The 18,534-nt window shown below is 36.4% G+C and overlaps 1 protein-coding gene across 1 annotated transcript in view; it reads left to right on the top strand.

Annotated features, from left to right (window-relative positions):
* The window catches only part of SNX2 (sorting nexin 2), a 79,572-nt gene that overhangs the window by 24,258 nt on the left and 36,780 nt on the right, over window positions 1-18,534 (top strand). The window contains exons 2-6 of the mRNA XM_010590414.3: window positions 7,577-7,691; window positions 12,243-12,406; window positions 14,914-14,980; window positions 15,123-15,166; window positions 16,199-16,340. Of these exons, the coding sequence (XP_010588716.1) occupies window positions 7,577-7,691; window positions 12,243-12,406; window positions 14,914-14,980; window positions 15,123-15,166; window positions 16,199-16,340 (532 nt within the window). The remainder of the gene's footprint in view (window positions 1-7,576; window positions 7,692-12,242; window positions 12,407-14,913; window positions 14,981-15,122; window positions 15,167-16,198; window positions 16,341-18,534) is intronic.

Below are 18,534 nucleotides of genomic sequence, written 5' to 3'. Positions count from 1 at the left end.
TCTAAAATCTACATGATTCTGTCAAAACTCAACCACAAAAAGACAAACAACCCAATCAAGAAGTGGGCAAAGGATATGAACACATACTTCACTAAAGAAGATATTCAGGCAGCTAACAGATACATGAGAAAATGCTCTCGATCATTAGCCATTAGAGAGATGCAAATTAAAACCATGATGAGGTTCCATCTCACTCCAACAAGGCTGGCATTAATCCAAAAAACACAAAATAATAAATGTTGGAGAAGCTGCAGAGAGATTGGAACTCTTATACACTGCTGGTGGGAATGTAAAATGGTACAACCACTTTGGAAATCTATCTGGCGTTATCTTAAACAGTTAGAAATAGAACTACCATACAACCCAGAAATCCCACTCCTCGGAATATACCCTAGAGAAATAAGAGCCTTCACACAAACAGATATATGCACACCCGTGTTTATTGCAGCTCTGTTTACAATAGCAAAAAGCTGGAAGCAACCAAGGTGTCCATCAACGGATGAATGGTTAAATAAATTGTGGTATATTCACACAATGGAATACTACGCATCGATAAAGAACAGTGACGAATCTCTGAAACATTTCATAACATGGAGGAACCTGGAAGGCATTATGCTGAGTGAAATTATTCAGAGGCAAAAGGACAAATATTGTATAAGACCACTATTATAAGATCTTGAGAAATAGTATAAACTGAGAAGAACACATACTTTTGTGGTTACGAGGCGGGGAGGGAGAGAGGGTGGGAGAGGGTTTTTTACTGATTAATTAGTAGATAAGAACTACTTTAGGTGAAGGGAAGGACAATACTCAATACACGGAAGGTCAGCTCAACTGGACTGGACCAAAAGCAAAGAAGTTTCTGGGATAAACTGAATGCTTCAAAGGTCAGCGGAGCAAGGGCGGGGGTTTGGGGACCATGGTTTGAGGGGACTTCTAAGTCAATTGGCAAAATAATTCTGTTATGAAATCATTCTGCATCCCACTTTGAAATGGGGCGTCTGAGGTCTTAAATGTAACAAGCGGCCATCTAAGATGCAGCAATTGGTCTCAACCCACCTGGAGCAAAGGAAAATGAAGAACACCAAGGTCACACGACAACTAAGAGCCCAAGAGACAGAAAGGGCCACATGAACCAGAGACCTACATCATCCTGAGACCAGAAGAACTAGTTGGTGCCCGGCTGCAATCGACGACTGCCCTGACAGGCAGCACAACAGAGAACCCCTGAGGGAGCAGGAGATCAGTGGGATGCAGACCCCAAATTCTCATAAAAAGACCATACTTAATGGTCTGACTGAGACTAGAGGAATCCCGGCGGCCATGGTCCCCAGACCTTCTGCTGGCACAGGACAGGAACCATCCCCGAAGACAACTCATCAGGCATGAAAGGGACTGGTCAGCGGTTGGGAGAGAGATGCTGATGAATAGTGAGCTAATTATATCAAGTGGTCACTTGAGACTGTGTTGGCATCTCCTGTCTGGAGGGGGGATGGGAGGATAGAGAGAGTTGGAAGCTGGCAAAATTGTCACGAAAGGAGAGACTGGAAGGGCTGACTCATTAGGGGGAGAGCAAGTGGGAGTACGGAGTAAGGTGTATGTAAACTTATATGTGACAGTCTGACTTGATTTGTAAACGTTCACTTGAAGCTCAATAAAAGTTAATAAAAAAAAAAAAAGGAAACCTAGGTGCCCATCAGTGGAGGAATGGATAAACAAATTGCGATATGTTCACACAATGGAATACCATGCAATGATAAAGAACAACGGTGAATCCACAAAACATCTCACAGCATGGATGAATCTGGAAGGCATTATGCTGAGTGAAACTAGTCAATCACAAAAGGATAAATATTGTATGAGACTATTATTATAAGAACTCAATAAAAGGGCTACACACAGAAGAAAACATTCTTTGACGGTTAGGAGGGTAGGGACGGAGTAAGAGGGGAATTGACTAACTAGATAGTAGATAAGAATTAGGTGAATAGAAGGACAACCTACAACATGGGGAAGTCAGCACAAGTGGACTAAACCAAAAGCTAATAAGTTTCCTGAACACAACCAAACACTTTGAGGGACAGAGTAGCAGGAGCAGGGTTCTGGGGGCCATGGTTTCAGGGGACTAAAAGGTCAATTGGCATAATAAAGTTTATTAAGAAAATGTTCTGCTTCCCACTTTGGTGAGTGGTGTCTGGGGTCTTAAAAGGTAGCGAGCGGCCATCTAAGATGCATCAATTGGTCCCAACCCACCTGGAGCAAAGGAGAGTGAAGAACACCAAAGACACGAGGAAAATATTAGCCCAAGAGACAAAAAGGGCTACAGAAACGAGAGACTCCATCAGCCTGAGACCAGAAGAACTCGATGATGCCTGGCTGCCACCAGTGACCACCCTGACAGGGAGCACAGCAGAGAGTCCCTGACAGAGCAGGAGAAAAGTGGGGTGCAGAACTCAAATTCACGTAAAAAGACCAGACTTAATGGTCTGACTGAGACCAGAGGAACCCCAGAAAACATGGCCCCAGGCGCTCTGTTAACCCAAAACTAAAACTGTTCCCGAAATCAACTCTTCAGACAAAGATTAGACTGGAGTATGAAACATAAAGTAATACTTATGAAGAGTGTGCTTCTTAGTTCAAATAGATACACAAGACTAAATGGGCAGCTCCTATCTGGAGGCAAGATGAACAAGCAGAAAGGGATAAGAGCTGGTTGAATGGACACAGGAAATTTGGTGTGGAAAGGGGGAGTGTGCTGTCACATGATAAGGATAGCAACTAGGGTCACATAGTAATAAATGTATAAATTTGTGAGAAACTAACTTAAGCTGTAAACTTTCACCTAAAGAACAATTAAAAAAAAAAAAAACATGCAATTAATCATAGTCAGATCACAAATACTAACACAGGAACAATAGTCAATAGAAAAACAAACCTACCCTAAATAATCCAGAAATCTACTTTGGTTGTTATTCATACCATCTTTCACCAATTAATCCATAAACAGCACAGCTAAAGGAGGTACTTCATATTCATTTGCCATCAGTCAAGATTAACTAATAAACCAAATAACGTTTTTTGACAATAAAATTTCTTTGAGCTTACCTTGAAATATAAACAATGATACCTTACTTCACCAGGCAGTATATACCATCTAGTATATATAGGGTTGCTATGAGTCTGAATTGACTCAACGGCAACGGGTTTGGTTTTTTTTTTTTTTTTTAGCCTGTAGATACAAAGATGAAAAGCCATGTCTCTACTCTGAAGAAGTTTAAGAGTTCAGTGACAAAACATACACCATCATGTGTTTCTTAACATCCAGAATACATTCTGTGAAATAGGACACTGTAATTTGGACATTGTCTTAGCTATCTAGTGCTCTAGATAGCTAGTGCTCTGCTATAACAGAAATACCTCAAGTGGATGGCTTTATCAAAGAAAAATTTATCCTCTCCCAGTCTAGGAGGCTAGAAGTCCAAATTCAGGGTGTCTGCTCCAGGGGAATGCTTTGTCTCAGTTGGCTCTGGGGGAAGGTCCTTGTCATCAGTCTTCTCCTGGTCTAGGAGCTTCTCAGCACAGGGACCCCAGGTCCAAAGGACACACTCTGCTCCCAGCTCTGCTTTCTTGGTGGTAGGATGTCCCTCTCATCTCTGCTTGCTTCTCTTTTATATTTCAAAAGACATTGACTCAAAATACAACTTAATCCTGTAAATTGAGTCCTGCCTTATTAACATAACTGACTCTAATCCTGCCTCATTAAGATCATAGAGGTAGGATTTACAACACATAGGAAAATCGTATCACAAAATCATAGACAACTACACGGTACTGGGAGTCATGGCCTAGCTGAGTTGACACGCATTTTGGGGGGACACAGTTCAATCCATAACAGACGTTGTGCAAACGCCATATTATGTACAAGATTGCCTCTTAACAACACTGTCACTGTCTTCAGAAGCTTTAAAGCCTGGCATTGACTTGACAATTTATGGATGAAGACCCTTTCAGGAATTCACTTCCAGAATAAGGATGTTTCATCCATGTTAAAAATTTGCTGGGCAGATAACCTCCATCTGCAATTAGTTTAAGGTTTCAACAGATTTTTCTTCTGCCTTCACATCAGCACTCCCAGACTCACCACTCACTTTCACATGATGCATCAAAAAATGTTTGAAGCACTTGAACCACCCAGAGCTAGCACTACTCTCGATTAGTCTCTGGTCCTGCTTTTGCTTTAAGCACCTCGAACGAGCTTCATGCCTTAGCGGTGGTCGTCAGTGTGCTGAAAGGACTTCGCCCTGGTGGCATGGTCATTCGAATCCACTAGCCACTCCTTGGAAAACCTATGGGGCAGTTCTACTCTGTTGTCGTATAGGGTTGCTATGAGTCAGAATCCACTGGACAGCAGCTTATACATATATATGTACCTTAAACATTTAACTTAAAACAACTGTATGTTCACTTAAAATTTTTTTTGAACTTTTTATTTTGAAATGATTTTAGACTTACAAAAAAGTTACAAAAATATTATATCGAGTTCTTGTATACCTTTACCTAGTTAACATGTTATACAACAATAAAGCATTTGTCAAAATCAGGATATTACTATTAACAAATCTGTCTGTAGACCGTATTCAAATTTCACCAGTTTTCCCACTAACGTGGTTTTTCTTGTCCAGGATCCAATCCAGAATCCCATATTGCATTTCATTGTATTTTTTTTTTCCTTTCCCTGTGATGGGTTTTTTGTCTGTCTCTCATGACTTGGATGCTTTTGAAAGGTGCTAGCCAGTTATTTCGTAGAATGTCCCTCAATTTGGATTTGTATATTTTCTTGTGATCAGATTGAAATATTTCTGGTTCTTCCACTATAGCCTGTTATACACAGTTGTTTGTAAATGTATATTGTTGTGGATTTGTGCCGTTGGGTAGATTCCGACTCATAGCAACCCTATAGGGCAGAGTAGAACTGTCCCATAGAGTTTCCTAGGCGGTAATGCGGAAGCAGACTGCCATGTCTTTCTCCCATGGAGTGGCCAGGCTTCTAACCATTGTGCCACTGGGACTCCTTTAGATCCATATTTAACAGATCACATATCAAATGGTGAAATTTAGGTGCTTTTTAGAGAGTAGGCCTTTGAATTTGCTGCCACCCAGTAGCTATTAAAAATCTGTTGAAAGAAGTAAGAGAATTTCATGGAGTTTTACTTTTCCTTTATTCCTAAAATACAATAAAATTTACTTCTAGACAAGTTCTATCTAGTATAATTTAAATTTAATTTTCAACTTTCTGTAGTCACACTTAAAAGAATATAGAGATATAGGGGAAACCCTGGTGGCGTAGTGGTGAAGTGCTATGGCTGTTAACCAAGAGGTTTGCAGTTCTAATCCGCCAGGCACTGCTTGGAAACTCTACGGAGCAGTTCTGCTCTGTCCTATAGGGCCGCTATGAGTCGGAATCGACTCGACAGCAGAGGGTTTTTGGTTTTAACGATACAGGTAAAATTGATTTTAGTAATATAATTCAGTATATCTAAAATGTTCTTTCAATATGTAATCAATATAAAATTGTTAATATATTTACTTTTTTTTTTTTTTTTACTAAGTCTTCAAAATTTAGCCTGTATTTTACTTTTATAGCAGATTTCAATGTAGGCTAGGCACATTTAAAGCATTCAGAAGCCACATGTAGCTAGAGACTAATTTTAGGTAGTACAACTCTTGACTTAAATCAAATCATAGTGTTAATCTAGACTGTATTTTGGTCCCTGTGGAATTGTTTTCACTGAATGTCCCTTTGGTGCAGTGGCGTAGGTACTCTAACAAAACACCCAAAAGAAACTCATTCATGTATGGATTAAATTAACGGCAACAAATTGTTTACTGTTTTTAAAATTACATTTAAAATTTTTGCTACTTGTGGTTCTGTTTCTTTCAAAATTAGTTTTTGTTTCAGAGTTAGTGTCAGGTAAGTTTTGGAAATTCAAAAGGAAATCAGGTTAGCTCTCTAGACTTAGAAATTATAAAATAATAAATTGGATAGGTAAAAAGAGTATTAACAATTAGCTGATGCACCCGTTATTTTATAAAAACTGGTAAAAATTGGTACCCAAGAAGATGCATTATGTAACCAGCAGAGAAGTTGGTTAGTGTGAGGCCAGAACTAGAATGCAGAGCTTCCGATTCCCTGGAAACGTTTGGGAGTTCAGAGATAGGAACCTTTGTTTAAAATGAAGCTGAATGTATAGGTTATATGTGGGATCTTAGTGGCTGTATCTTAGTCTACACAAGTATGTCTTAGTTTCTAGGAGGGTGAGGAGAACAAAACATTTATTTTTAATGAATATTGGTAAGCCTTTTTATAAAAAAATTGGATCATGTGTGCTAGGTACCTACTTTTTCATATAATGGCTTCTAAGCATCTTTCTGGGTCAATAAATGCCACTCTGCTAAATTTTTATGTGGATGAACGGGCTGTTTCCAGCTTTTCATATTATCTGATTAACAAACTTGTGGCTCAATCTTTGGCATATCCATAGTTATTTTCTTAGAATTCAATTAACAGACACTCATTGAGTACTTGATGCAAGGCATTGAGTAAAAAGTAGTATACAAGGTACTCCTCTTTCCTTGTAGGCCTTAATAGCCTGTAAGCAGATAATTATAATATAGGGTAAGAGAAATTATGACAGAAGTGGATATTTTGTGGGACCGTCTAGGCCAGGCACCTATGCAGACTTAGCTAGAAGCGAGCTTGAGGTTATCAGAAATATCTTCCAGAAGAAGTAATGTATAAGCTTAATCGTTCTTAAATTCTTTGAAGTGAAATTGGTAAGTTTATTGGAGGCCCACCTTCGTGAGAGGTTGGGTCTGTAAAAATGAGTTCCAGAGAGAAAAGAAAGGCTCTTCTTTAAATTTTCAGTTAAGAATTTGAAACTGTTTTTGAAAGCTCTAAAGAAATGTGCTCACGCTGTAGAAGGTACTGTTATTAGTTGCTATCAGGTCTGTTCTGACTCATGGCAACCTTACGTACAACAGAACGAATCCTTGCCCGTTCCTGTGTCATCCTCATGGTTGCCAGCATGTTTGAATCCATTGATGTGGCTATTGTACCATTTTATCTCACTGAGGGTCTCGCACTCCCAGCTTGGCTCTCTGCTTCACCACACATGAGGTACTCCTTTAGCAACTGATCCCTCCTGATCTTGTGTTGAAAGCAAGCAAGTGAACAGTGTTCTGTTGTGAACCATAAGGTTTTCATTGGCTAAATTTCATGAGTAGATTGCCAGGCTTTTCTTAGTCTGGAAGCTCTGCTAAAACCTGTCTACCATGGGTGACCTTGCTGGTATTTTTGAAAAACCGATGGCCTAGCCTCCAGAATCATAGCAGTATACAAGCCATCCCAGTATGACAAACTAACAGATGGGTAGTGGGTCCTCAGAGTGGGAAATATAAGTAGCTGTTCATGTACTTTGTTCTTGTCAAGAGAATGTTCTTTTTCTGTAGTGTGTAAGGATATAGTTACAATGATAAACATGCCAATTCTTTACCAACTGTTGTTGTTATTTAACAGTCAAGTCCATCATCTCCAGAACCAGCTAGTCTTCCTGCAGAAGATATTAGTACAAATTCCAATGGTCCAAAACCCACAGAAGTGCTAGATGATGACAGAGAAGATCTTTTTGCAGGTAATTGTGAATATCTTTGGTTTTTAATAATAGCCAGTTGTAGTATGTATCACGTTAGATAAAAAATATCCTCTAAAGCAAATTTGAAATCTTATGTAAGGTATTAATGGTAGCTCTTCTTGTTAACAACTAAATCACTTACAAAAAATGTTGACTGTTGAGAAGAACAAGAAATGGAATCCCTTTCTGGTTTTAGGCTTTTAGGTATTTGGAAATAAATTACATATTATAATTTGATTATTTTTTTTTACAACTTGGACTCAAAAACAACGGTGTGACAGTCATTCTTTGAGAAATATCAGAGATTGTATTCTTTATATTACATAAATTACAAAGCAAAATTAAACTGTAGATTTAAAAATCACTTTCATTAATATTCTGTATGTGTTCAAAATCTGTTTTTTAACGAAAATGCTGTAGTGTTTACCACTTATTCTATTTTGATTGACTTTTAGGTGAGTAAATTGATGCTTGAAAAGTTTGTTTTTGATAAGGGAGAAAAATGTGATATAGTACATCCTAACTTTAAAATGGGTTGGGTGAACTTTATATGTGTATATTGGACTCTCCAAAAACAGTTGTCTACTTTTAAGGTTAAAATTTAGAGACAACTTATTGTTTTGATATTAAGAAGTAAATACCTCTTAGAATTAATGACAGAAAAAATAAAACAATAAGTCTTTGTGTATTTGACATCTTACCTGAACTGGTTTTTATAGTGGTTCAGTATTCAAACTGTATTTCTGAATAGTATTTCTGCATTTTTTGTACAAATACGCTTGACGATAAAATTCCCCATCACAAAGCTCCATGATACCTTTCTGTTTGATTAGTTCTATGAAACATTGCCGCCACAAATAAATTTATTTATTTTATCATGTCAGAAAATTGAAAATATACCAAATACCTAAAATGTTTCCTTTTTTTCTTTTCTTTTTTAAGCTACCTAACAACCTAGAGACAAATCTCAGTTAACCAGAGTTGTAATGCTCCTTGTTCCCTTCTGTGGACTTTTCTTTCCAGGCAGCCCTTAAAAAATTGTTTTCTGGCATTTGTGTTTTAATCTGAGATGACATAAATCCTTTCTCTACTAAGCAGGTACCATCTAAAATTGTTATGTATTCCTCTAATAGTATAGAAGCATATATAGAAGTTTTGGATTATCCATTTTATTAAAGACTTTTTCACCTGGCAGCCAGAATTCTATTAACACCTGAAGAGAGAGAGAGAGAGAGAGTGTGTGTGTGTGTGTGTGTGTGTGTGTAAAGAAAGAGGGTTGTTTTACTGTGTGCACAGCTGGTCATACAGTTAGTCAAGTGGAGTATGCAGTGATTTTTGCCCACTTAGCTTAGGAAAATAATTAGTCTTTTAGTTTACCTAGAATTCTGTGCTAAATATTGTGATTAAAATGTGGTCCATGTCAGTGTTTGTTTTTTAAAAAAATAAACAGTGACTAGAGAATAATAAACAGCCATCTCTTTCCTTTGTTAACCTACAATTTATCTTTTACGTTAATGTCAGCTGCATTTCATAATAACATCATTAGGCGACCTAAAACGTACTCTAATTATTTTTGTGTAAGTGAATTAACACTACACTTGTATCTTTTGGAGCCCTGGAGGCACAGTAGATAAGAGCTATGGCTGCTAACCAAGAGGTTAGCCGTTCAAATCCACCAGCCACTTCTTGGAAATCCTATGGAGCAGTTCCATAGGGTTGCTATGAGTTGGAATCGACTCTACAGCAACGGGTTTGATTTTTTTCGTTTGTATCTTCCTTATAACACATTTTAGCAGGTATACCGTTTCTGCTTCTGTGGAGGAGTATGGGTGGTAAAAGCTGTTGTCCAGTGATGGGAACATGTACTTAGTGATTTGTCCTCTGTCAGAGCATAGAATATAGATACTGCTTCAGTGACCTAGCCATTTTGATTCTAAAGCCTTAGAGAGCACGACTATATTGGTACATATGTTAATGTGTTTTGGATAGGATTCCAAGTACTGTATGTCAGAAGTGATGCCAGAATAAGTTCAAGTATGACAGACGATTTACAATTTAGAGTATTCACCAGATGCGATTAACTACGGAGCCCCTCTCATCCACCATTTGATACATAGTTTCCAAAAGTACTGTACATACTAAGTGACAGTGAACAAATTGCCAGAAATAAAATTATCCTAGACTTTGAGGAGAACTTGTTTCTGCCAGAGTAACTAGCTTATTTCACATATGCTGTTAAGCAAATGCCAATTGCAAATTTAATAAATATTCTCTTGTTTTAAAAATCCCATGGCATCTGTCCTGTAAATGAAATATTATTTAGTTAACATTGACATAATTAATGGCTGCTTGTCCTCAAGCTGTGGTTTCCAAGGAAAAGTTAATCGTGGTACTTATAGGGCATCTTCCTTAACCGTTAGGTCTGATTTAAATTAAAGCTTATTAATTTTAGTATGCTAGTTCACCTATGCTAAAAGAAACCTTGAGAAAAAAGTTTAAGGCAAAATTATATAGCAGTATGTTGAACCTCATAGCAACCCTATAGGACAAAGTAGAACTGCCCCATAGGGTTTCCTAGGCTGTAACCTTTATGGCAGCAGATCACCAAGTCTTTTCTCCTGCAGAGCCACTGGTTAGCAGCTGAGCACTTAACTATTGTGCCACCAGGGGCACTATGAGTTGGAACCTAACTGTCCATTTATTTCCTGTTTTCCCTTCCATGTTAGCTACTTAGATCATAGTTAGCTTTTCTGGTTTTGAGGTCTCCTACTGTTTATGAAGCAGCCTGTCAAGAGTCAGTACAAAGAACATAAAACATGGTGTCATTGAAGTAAAGTGAGATTGAAAAGTTAAAACAACTTTATCTGTACTGATACCGCCATAAATTCATTATCTATTTCGCAGTTGTCTATGGCTCCGTTGCTAGTACCAGTCCCCTTTTAGATTCTCTTTGTTTTTTTTTGTTTGTTTGCTGCTTGTTTTTATGCTAGTTATTCTGCTTATTGTTTGTAGATTAAAGACCTCATACCTCCTAGCTTTGAGATATTGTTTCTTTTTACTTTCTCATGTTGACTTTATATCTTTAAAAAATAAAATAAATACCAGCAATCTTAAGAGCCAGAAGTTGCACATAAGCTTTTAGTTTATTATATAGGGTCGTCTGTAGTCTATTTTCAACATCTGTAACCTGTTGCATTTCCTCTGATTACTATAGTTTGAAAGATTTTGGTTAATTTTATAATACATAACTATAAGAGATCTGTGCTAAGTGAGGATTCTCTTCAACACAAGGTAACCAGTAAGAATAACTTGATAAAATGTTGACCTGTACAACTTTATTGGAGGTATATATGCTGTTATTACTATATTTTTTGAAGTATGAAAATGGCTCACTACTACCACTACTACCTCCCCAAACCTCTAGGAACCTAAGAACCTCAGGTTAGAAACCACTGGCCTGATTCTGTGCTTCCCTCGCATTCCTGCCGTTCTTTACCTGGAATCAGTTCTACAAACCAGAACTGTGGTTTACATTATTGTCATTGATTGTAGTTTTCACCTTCCTGGCTCTGCTTTTTGCTTGTTGTTCCATTTTCACGGAATCCCTCACCCCATCCAAATCTCCTCAGATCAGTTTTGTAAACTATTCCTGATTTTCCCCAGTCTAAAGTATTATCTCCTATCTGAACTTAAATTATAGTTTATTCTGTAGTTCATATAGCAGTTAAATGTCTTGTAACATTCATTTTTTATTCTCTTGGCTATTATTTATGTCTTTTATTATTATTTAACATTCCACATGCTTATGTCTTGTTTTCCCAACTAGATTATAAGCTCCTCAAGGGCAGGTATGATACTTTACATTTCTTTGTGTTTCTCCATTGCACTTAGCACAATGTTACATAGCTCGTAGACACTCAATTTATTGGTATGGTTTGATTTTAAATGTGTTTAATTTTGATTTTTCAAGTGAATGAGAGCATTTTAAATTAAAACCTAAACATATATTTTCTTTATGTCATATTAGTCAATTCAACTAGTATTCAATATAATACTCAGTAATCTTTGGCAGTTAATCGCTTTAGATTACTAACTTTGTGGATTATCCATAACAGATTATTACACCAGTTGGGATAATTTTGGATAGCCATCTGCCCTAAAATTTGTGTTCATCTGTGTAAAATAATAATAATGTAAGCCCGAATAAAAGATTTGGAAGGTAAGTTACCACAAGTATAAGATATGTAACATACAAACACAAATGAATGCGGAATTATCCACATCATTGGCTTTTTTCCTAGCCTTATCCCTATCAGTAGTATAGATAATTAAGCCAACTTAATGGAATTCTTCTTAAAACCAACAAAGTCATTGTTGGTTTCAAAGTTATGATAAATAACTAAGGAAGGATTCATAAAATTACTTTGTAACGGTTACTTTGTGTATTTGTGGGTAGTATACAAAATATTTTTCATAATTCATTAACTGCTATATAGAATTTTGTGGGTTTGTTGCCACTGTCCTTAACTAACTTGTTTAATTTATGTCTAGAAGCCACAGAAGAAGTTTCTTTGGACAGTCCAGAAAGGGAACCCATCCTCTCTTCAGAACCTTCTCCTGCAGTCACCCCTGTCACTCCTACCACACTCATTGCACCCAGAATTGAATCAAAGAGTATATCTGCTCCTGTGATCTTTGATAGATCCAGAGAGGAGGTATGTGATAATGTTTTTACTCTAAATTAATGTATAAATAACAAGTCTTTTGTTTCCTTCCCAACATCCCTTCCTAATTAACGTTATTCCTAATTAAGGCCTTTCAGATATTTTAGGAAAAGAATGTGGAACTAAAGGAGTTGGCTTCTAATTTTATCTCCACGACTCTTTAACCCAGTGACCTTGGGTATATCACTTCTTTTTAAGTCAAGAAGTTTGTCATTTGTTACCTTAACATGGTAACTTGTGGCTCTCTGAGTTCTTATGATGGTCAAATAAGACGATGTATGAAAGCACTTTGAAAACTGTTAATCACAATAAAGTGGTATTTGAGTGATTTCATTTGATAAAGTACATAAAGGTTGTTTACTGTTTTTTCTTATTATGCTAAAATGTATGGGATATAAAGTTTGTCATTTTAACCGTTTTTAAGTGTACAACTCAGTGACGTTAATTATATTTGCAGTGTTGTGCAGTCATCACCACTACTTATTTCAAAAACTTTTTCATTATCCCAAAAAGAAACTGCACCCATTAAGTAACAACTCCACATTCCCCCCTTGCCCAGCCCCTAGTAACCACTAATTTACTTTCTGTCTCTGTGCATTTACCTGTTCTACATAGTTTATGGAAACCCTGGTGGCATAGTGGTTAAGAGCAGCGGCTACTAACCAAAAGGTCAGCAGTTCACATCCACCAGGTGCTCGTTGGAAACCATATGGGGCAATTCTACTGTGTCCTGTGGGACATGAGTCAGAATCGACTTGATGGGAATGGGTGTTTTACATAGTTCATATAAGTGGGGTCATACAATATTTGTCCTTTGATGTCTGGCTTACTTCACTCAGCTTAATGTTTTCAAGGTTAATCCATATTGTAGCATGTATCAGAACTTAATATTTCTCTTTATGGTTGAATAATATTCCATTATGTGTATATACCACATTTTGCTTATTCATTCATCTGTCAGTGGACATTTAGGTTGTTTCCACCTCTTGACTATGTGAATAGGCTGCAGTGAACATTGATACACAAATATCAGTTTTTAATAAGGTGAATTCATGGTATGGAAATTAGAGTAAATGGGAAAACTATATGTTTAAAAGCCACTTATATAGAAATAAATCATTAAAATAACCATGATTAAAAAAACTAAAACTAAAACACAAGGGATGATCAGAGGATACTTTCTTCAAGGGAAAGAAACCAGACGTAAAAGAGCATTTCCTGGATAATTCCATTTCATGAACTTTAAAAACAGATAACACTAATGTACAGTATTAGAAGTCATGGTGGTACAGTGGTTAAGCACTTGGCTGCTAACCAAAGGTCGGTGGTTCAAACCTTCCAGCTACTCTTCAGGAGAAAAAACCTCGTGATCTGCTCCCAGAAAGATTACAGCCTAGATGATCCTATGGGGCATGTATTTTGTCCTACAGGGTCACTGTGTATTGGAATCAACTCCATGACACACAATAACAACAAAGTCAGCATAGTGGTTACTTTGTTGGGTTGGAGGATGAGCTGTGGCTGGAGGGGAAGCATGAGAGGGCCTTCTGAGGTAATGATGGTGTTTGTTTCTTGATACAGGTTCTTGTTTAACATATGTTCACCTTATGTTATGTTTATTTCAACTTACATTGAAAGTTTATTGAGCTCACTTATATACTTTTCTGTATGCATGTAGCAATTCTAAGATTTTCTCTTTAAAAATGTGTGCAAGAGGAAACCCATTAAAAAATATATGGTTAGAAAAATTCACTTTTCTTTAGATAGTTTTAGGCTATTAATTTTCCTTTGAAAAACTTGCAAGACAATCTTTGAGTTTTCTTCTTGAGAATAACAAAGGTTTCTTGCAGAGCTGCCATTTGGATTACTTATTTATAATCATTAAAAGGTAACTTCTGTGTAGTCTCAGGATTATCTTTTTTCCCATTTACTGTTTTTTTCAGTGAGCTTTATAATACTACAATTGATTTGAAAGAGAAAATGTGTTTATTAGGTAGGTTGGAGAAATAGTGATAAAGTTGCTTTAAATATAATATGTAATTTCTGTAGGTGTCTGGGATTGTAGTGGTAAAAGTAATGGCTACCTCCTGGTTATTAAAGAGAAGTGATACAACTTTGAAAAGCAAATATTTAAAATAAGAATTATTTCAAAAATCTGAATCTGGAGATTGAGTATATAGAATATAAAAAATCCACAGTGTTCAAAAAGAAAACTAAAACTTTTTTCTTGTGTCTGAGGTGTTATAAGAACAATTGTCTGTCACTTCTATAAATAAATAATCCTTTTTCCACTGTCTTTGTGCTTTTTTTTTTTAACACAGTTAGAAAATGGGAAAGCTCTTATTGTTTTTCAGAAATGAGTGCTGAGTGGCTTTTTCAAATTATTTGATGTGATATGACCCTCATAGAAGATAGATGATAGCAGTTATTAGTGTTACGACTGTAACATAAATTGAAGTATTTTAATACTAAAAAAAAAAAAAAATTACCTCTTCTAGATTGAAGAAGCAGCAAATGGAGATATTTTTGACATAGAAATTGGTGTATCAGATCCAGAGAAAGTTGGTGAGTCAGTACTTATTTTTTATTTTCTTTTTAGATAATTGATTTTCTTGTTTTTGTTTGCTAAATGCATCATTACAGTATTAAAATGGCACTTTTTATTTTTAAACTCGTGATTTTTAATAATGTTTGACTTTGCTTATAGGTGACGGCATGAATGCTTACATGGCGTATAGAGTAACAACAAAGGTGAGCCTTCTTTGCTGACGTGAAAGCCAAAAGTCAAGAAACCATCGTGCTTTCCAGGATCTGCAAGTGGTGTGTGTTGGAATTGTTGTCAGTCATGAACAGCCACATTAAGGAGTTTGAGCTTCTTCCTGAGCATGATGGAGAGCCATTAAAGAGTTTCAAACGAGAGTGTGTTGTGGCACAATTAGATTTTTGTTTTCGAATGATTTTTCTAGCCTCGGTATGAATTAGGAGAGGCAAAGTAGAGGTCAGGGTTTCTACTTAGACCATTGCAGTTATTAAAGGCTTGTAGCCCTTTAAACTTTAAAAGTGAGAGTCTGTTGTAGCAAGTCACGGCTGTGAGAAGTAATAGTTTAAGGAAATGGTTCTGGGGCTGAGTGAAATATATGGTTTCTTGAGTTATTTAGGAGGTAGAATCAATGGGACTTGGATGTAAGGGGTGAGAAAGGAGGGGCACACCTAGGTTACTAACTAGAGGAACTGCCTGACTGTGGGAGTACTGTGAAGAAAGGCAGTACAGGAGAAAACACAATACAGATGGGGATGGTATTTTGTTAATTCCTCTAACAGATATTTATTGAACTCCTCCCACGGGGTCAGTCCCTGTTCCCAGCACAGGGATATAGTAGAACATAATAGACGAGTGCTTTTCTTATGAGTGTTGTATTAAAGTAGGAGAAAATATGGTGAGTTTGAGATGCCAGTGAGATTTAAGTGGAGGCATTTGGATATATAGGACTAAAGACTGGAAGATGAACTGGGCAAGAGATAAAGATTTAAGAATCATTACCATAAATATGAGTGGATGAGATGAGTCAAGGATAGAATAAACCAAGTATTTATATCCTCTTAAGTTTCTGTTAAAAAAAAAAACTCTTAAGTTCTGTTTTTTTAATTGTTAGAAATCTGTATATATTAGCTGCTCTGCATTCTTTTGCAAAGTAGACCAGTGTGTTCACAGTTAGGTGTGATATTAACTTCTAAATAATTACTTAATAATCAAAATTTGAAATACGTCTTCTTCATTCATAGACTTCCCTTTCCATGTTCAGTAAGAGTGAATTTTCAGTTAAAAGAAGATTCAGTGACTTTCTTGGCTTGCATAGCAAATTGGCAAGCAAGTATTTACATATTGGTTATATTGTGCCGCCAGCTCCAGAAAAGAGTATAGTAGGTAAGTATGAATCTTAAAAAAAATAGTTTTTGTTACTGCTATTAGTTCGGTTTTAACTGTATAGGTTTGTGGATTCCATAATCATTCACAATCATTGCATCTGATAAAGTCTGAGGGAGATACTGAATTGAAATATTCTATTTGTGATAATCATTCACTGGTTGAAGAGCATATAGCTGGTAGTTTTATTTCTAACACCTGAGGATTTTGATGTATATAATATAATGATGTTAACTATTGGATCAAAATTTGCCAAATTGAAAACAACCAGAAACTTTCACCACTTAAGGTCATTAGAGTGCCATTTTACTGAGTCATACTTCTTGTTTTGTGTTGTTGAATCGATTCTGACTCATATCAAACCTAGGGACAGGGTAGAACTGCCCCATAAGGTTTCCTAGGATGTAAGCTTTATGGGAGCAGATCCCCAGGTCTTTTCTCCCTTGGACCCACCAGGTGGGTTCAAATCAACTTTTCTGCTAGCAGCCAGTTGCTTAACCATTGCACCCCTTGGGCTCCTGAGTCTTACTTAGAGGATACTTAATATAACACATTTTTCTGATGGATGGAGATGTTTGGCCCTTGGTTACACATCATCCAAAAAGAAGATTTGGTCTAACCTCACTAATATAAGAACTGTTTTAAACTCAGTTTATTTCTTAACTCAATTTAAATTAAAAAAATTTTTCTACTCATACAAGTAATAACAGTTTAGTTGAGAAAATGCAGGAAATTACAAAACAGGAAGAAAATCATTAAAAGACATATCATCTCTTAACAATTTTGTAGAATTTTTTTTTTCAGCCATGGGTTTTTAACCTTTATTTTTCGTTTTACTTAAAAGTATTATTCTGGAAATATGTTTAAAATGAATTTTTACTTTTTAAACATTTGGTTTAAAAAGCAATTTTATTGGTAAATTTGTTATATTCTTAATTCAAAATTTAGTTGAGTAGTTCTCAAACTTTTTGTTCTAAGGATTCCTTACATGCTTTAAATAATTTTTGTAAAAGGAAACAATTTTTGTGAAAAAATTTGATAAGTGGCTTTTTTTTTTCTTTACAATTTTGTAAATCTCTTAATTTCTGGCTTAATAGGAGATAGCTGTGCTCTCTTATCTGCTTCAGCACTCAGTCTGTTGTGATATAACACATCATATAACCTTTCTAAAATTCCACTTAACACTCATGAGAGAATGACAGTAAAAAAAAAAAAAGACAGCTGGCGAAATGGACACGTAAAGAGAGAGAGAGTGAAGGGAGGGAGCAGGCTGTCTCATTGGGGGAGAGCAATTGGGAGGATGTAGCAAGGTGTATATAAAGTTTTTGTATGAGAGACTGACTTGATTTGTAAACTTTCACTTAAAGCACACACACAAAAAAAAAGACATAATATTTAGTATTGTTATGAAGGAGCCCTGGTGGTGTAGTAGTTAAGAGCATGGATGCTAACCAAAAGGTTGGCAGTTCTACCTGGTCCTGTAGGGTTGCTGTGTGTCGGAATTGACTCAACAGCAATGGGTATTCCTCACTGTATCCCAGACCACACTTGGAAAACTGCCAGTCTAGCTAGTAATCTTATTTCTCTCTTTTCTAAACAATTATGTGGGTATCTTTTGGCATTCTACTGTCTATATAGGGACCTTACCCTTCTGTTTACCTCTTTCTGTGACTTTATATCGTACCTCTGTTTTTATATACTGAAAGAGGAAAAGCAATCAATTATTATTCTCATTTTGGTGGCTAGACGCATGCTAGCCTAGTCCTGACACATTAACCAAAAAATATTTAATAAGAACTATATTCTCACGGTCAAGTTCATTGTGTTTCCATCTAATTTTTTGTCTGAGTCTTAAACCTTTGACAGATTATTGCAACGTAGTAAATAAAAACCAAAAAAATCCGAACCCATTGCCATCAAGTGGATTCCGACTCATAGCGACCCAATATGACAGAGTAGAACTGCCCCGTAGGGTTTCCAAGGAGCACCTGATAGGTTTGCACTGCCAGCCTTTTGGTTAGCAGCAGAACTCTTAACCACTATACCACCAGAGTCTCCATATAGCAAACAGCACATATAATTTTAAAATAGAAATAAGAAACTAAATCCTAAGTGAGTTCTTCCCTCTTACTGATTCTTATAGCCTTCACAGGTTAAAAAGAGACAGTGGCACAGTCCTGTTATCCAGATACAT

This window comes from Loxodonta africana, chromosome 2 (genome assembly GCF_030014295.1).
Source record: "Loxodonta africana isolate mLoxAfr1 chromosome 2, mLoxAfr1.hap2, whole genome shotgun sequence".
In the NCBI taxonomy this organism is placed as follows: domain Eukaryota; kingdom Metazoa; phylum Chordata; class Mammalia; order Proboscidea; family Elephantidae; genus Loxodonta; species Loxodonta africana.
The sequence above is the reverse complement of the archived record's forward strand: the minus strand, read 5'-3'. Positions and strand labels throughout refer to the sequence as shown.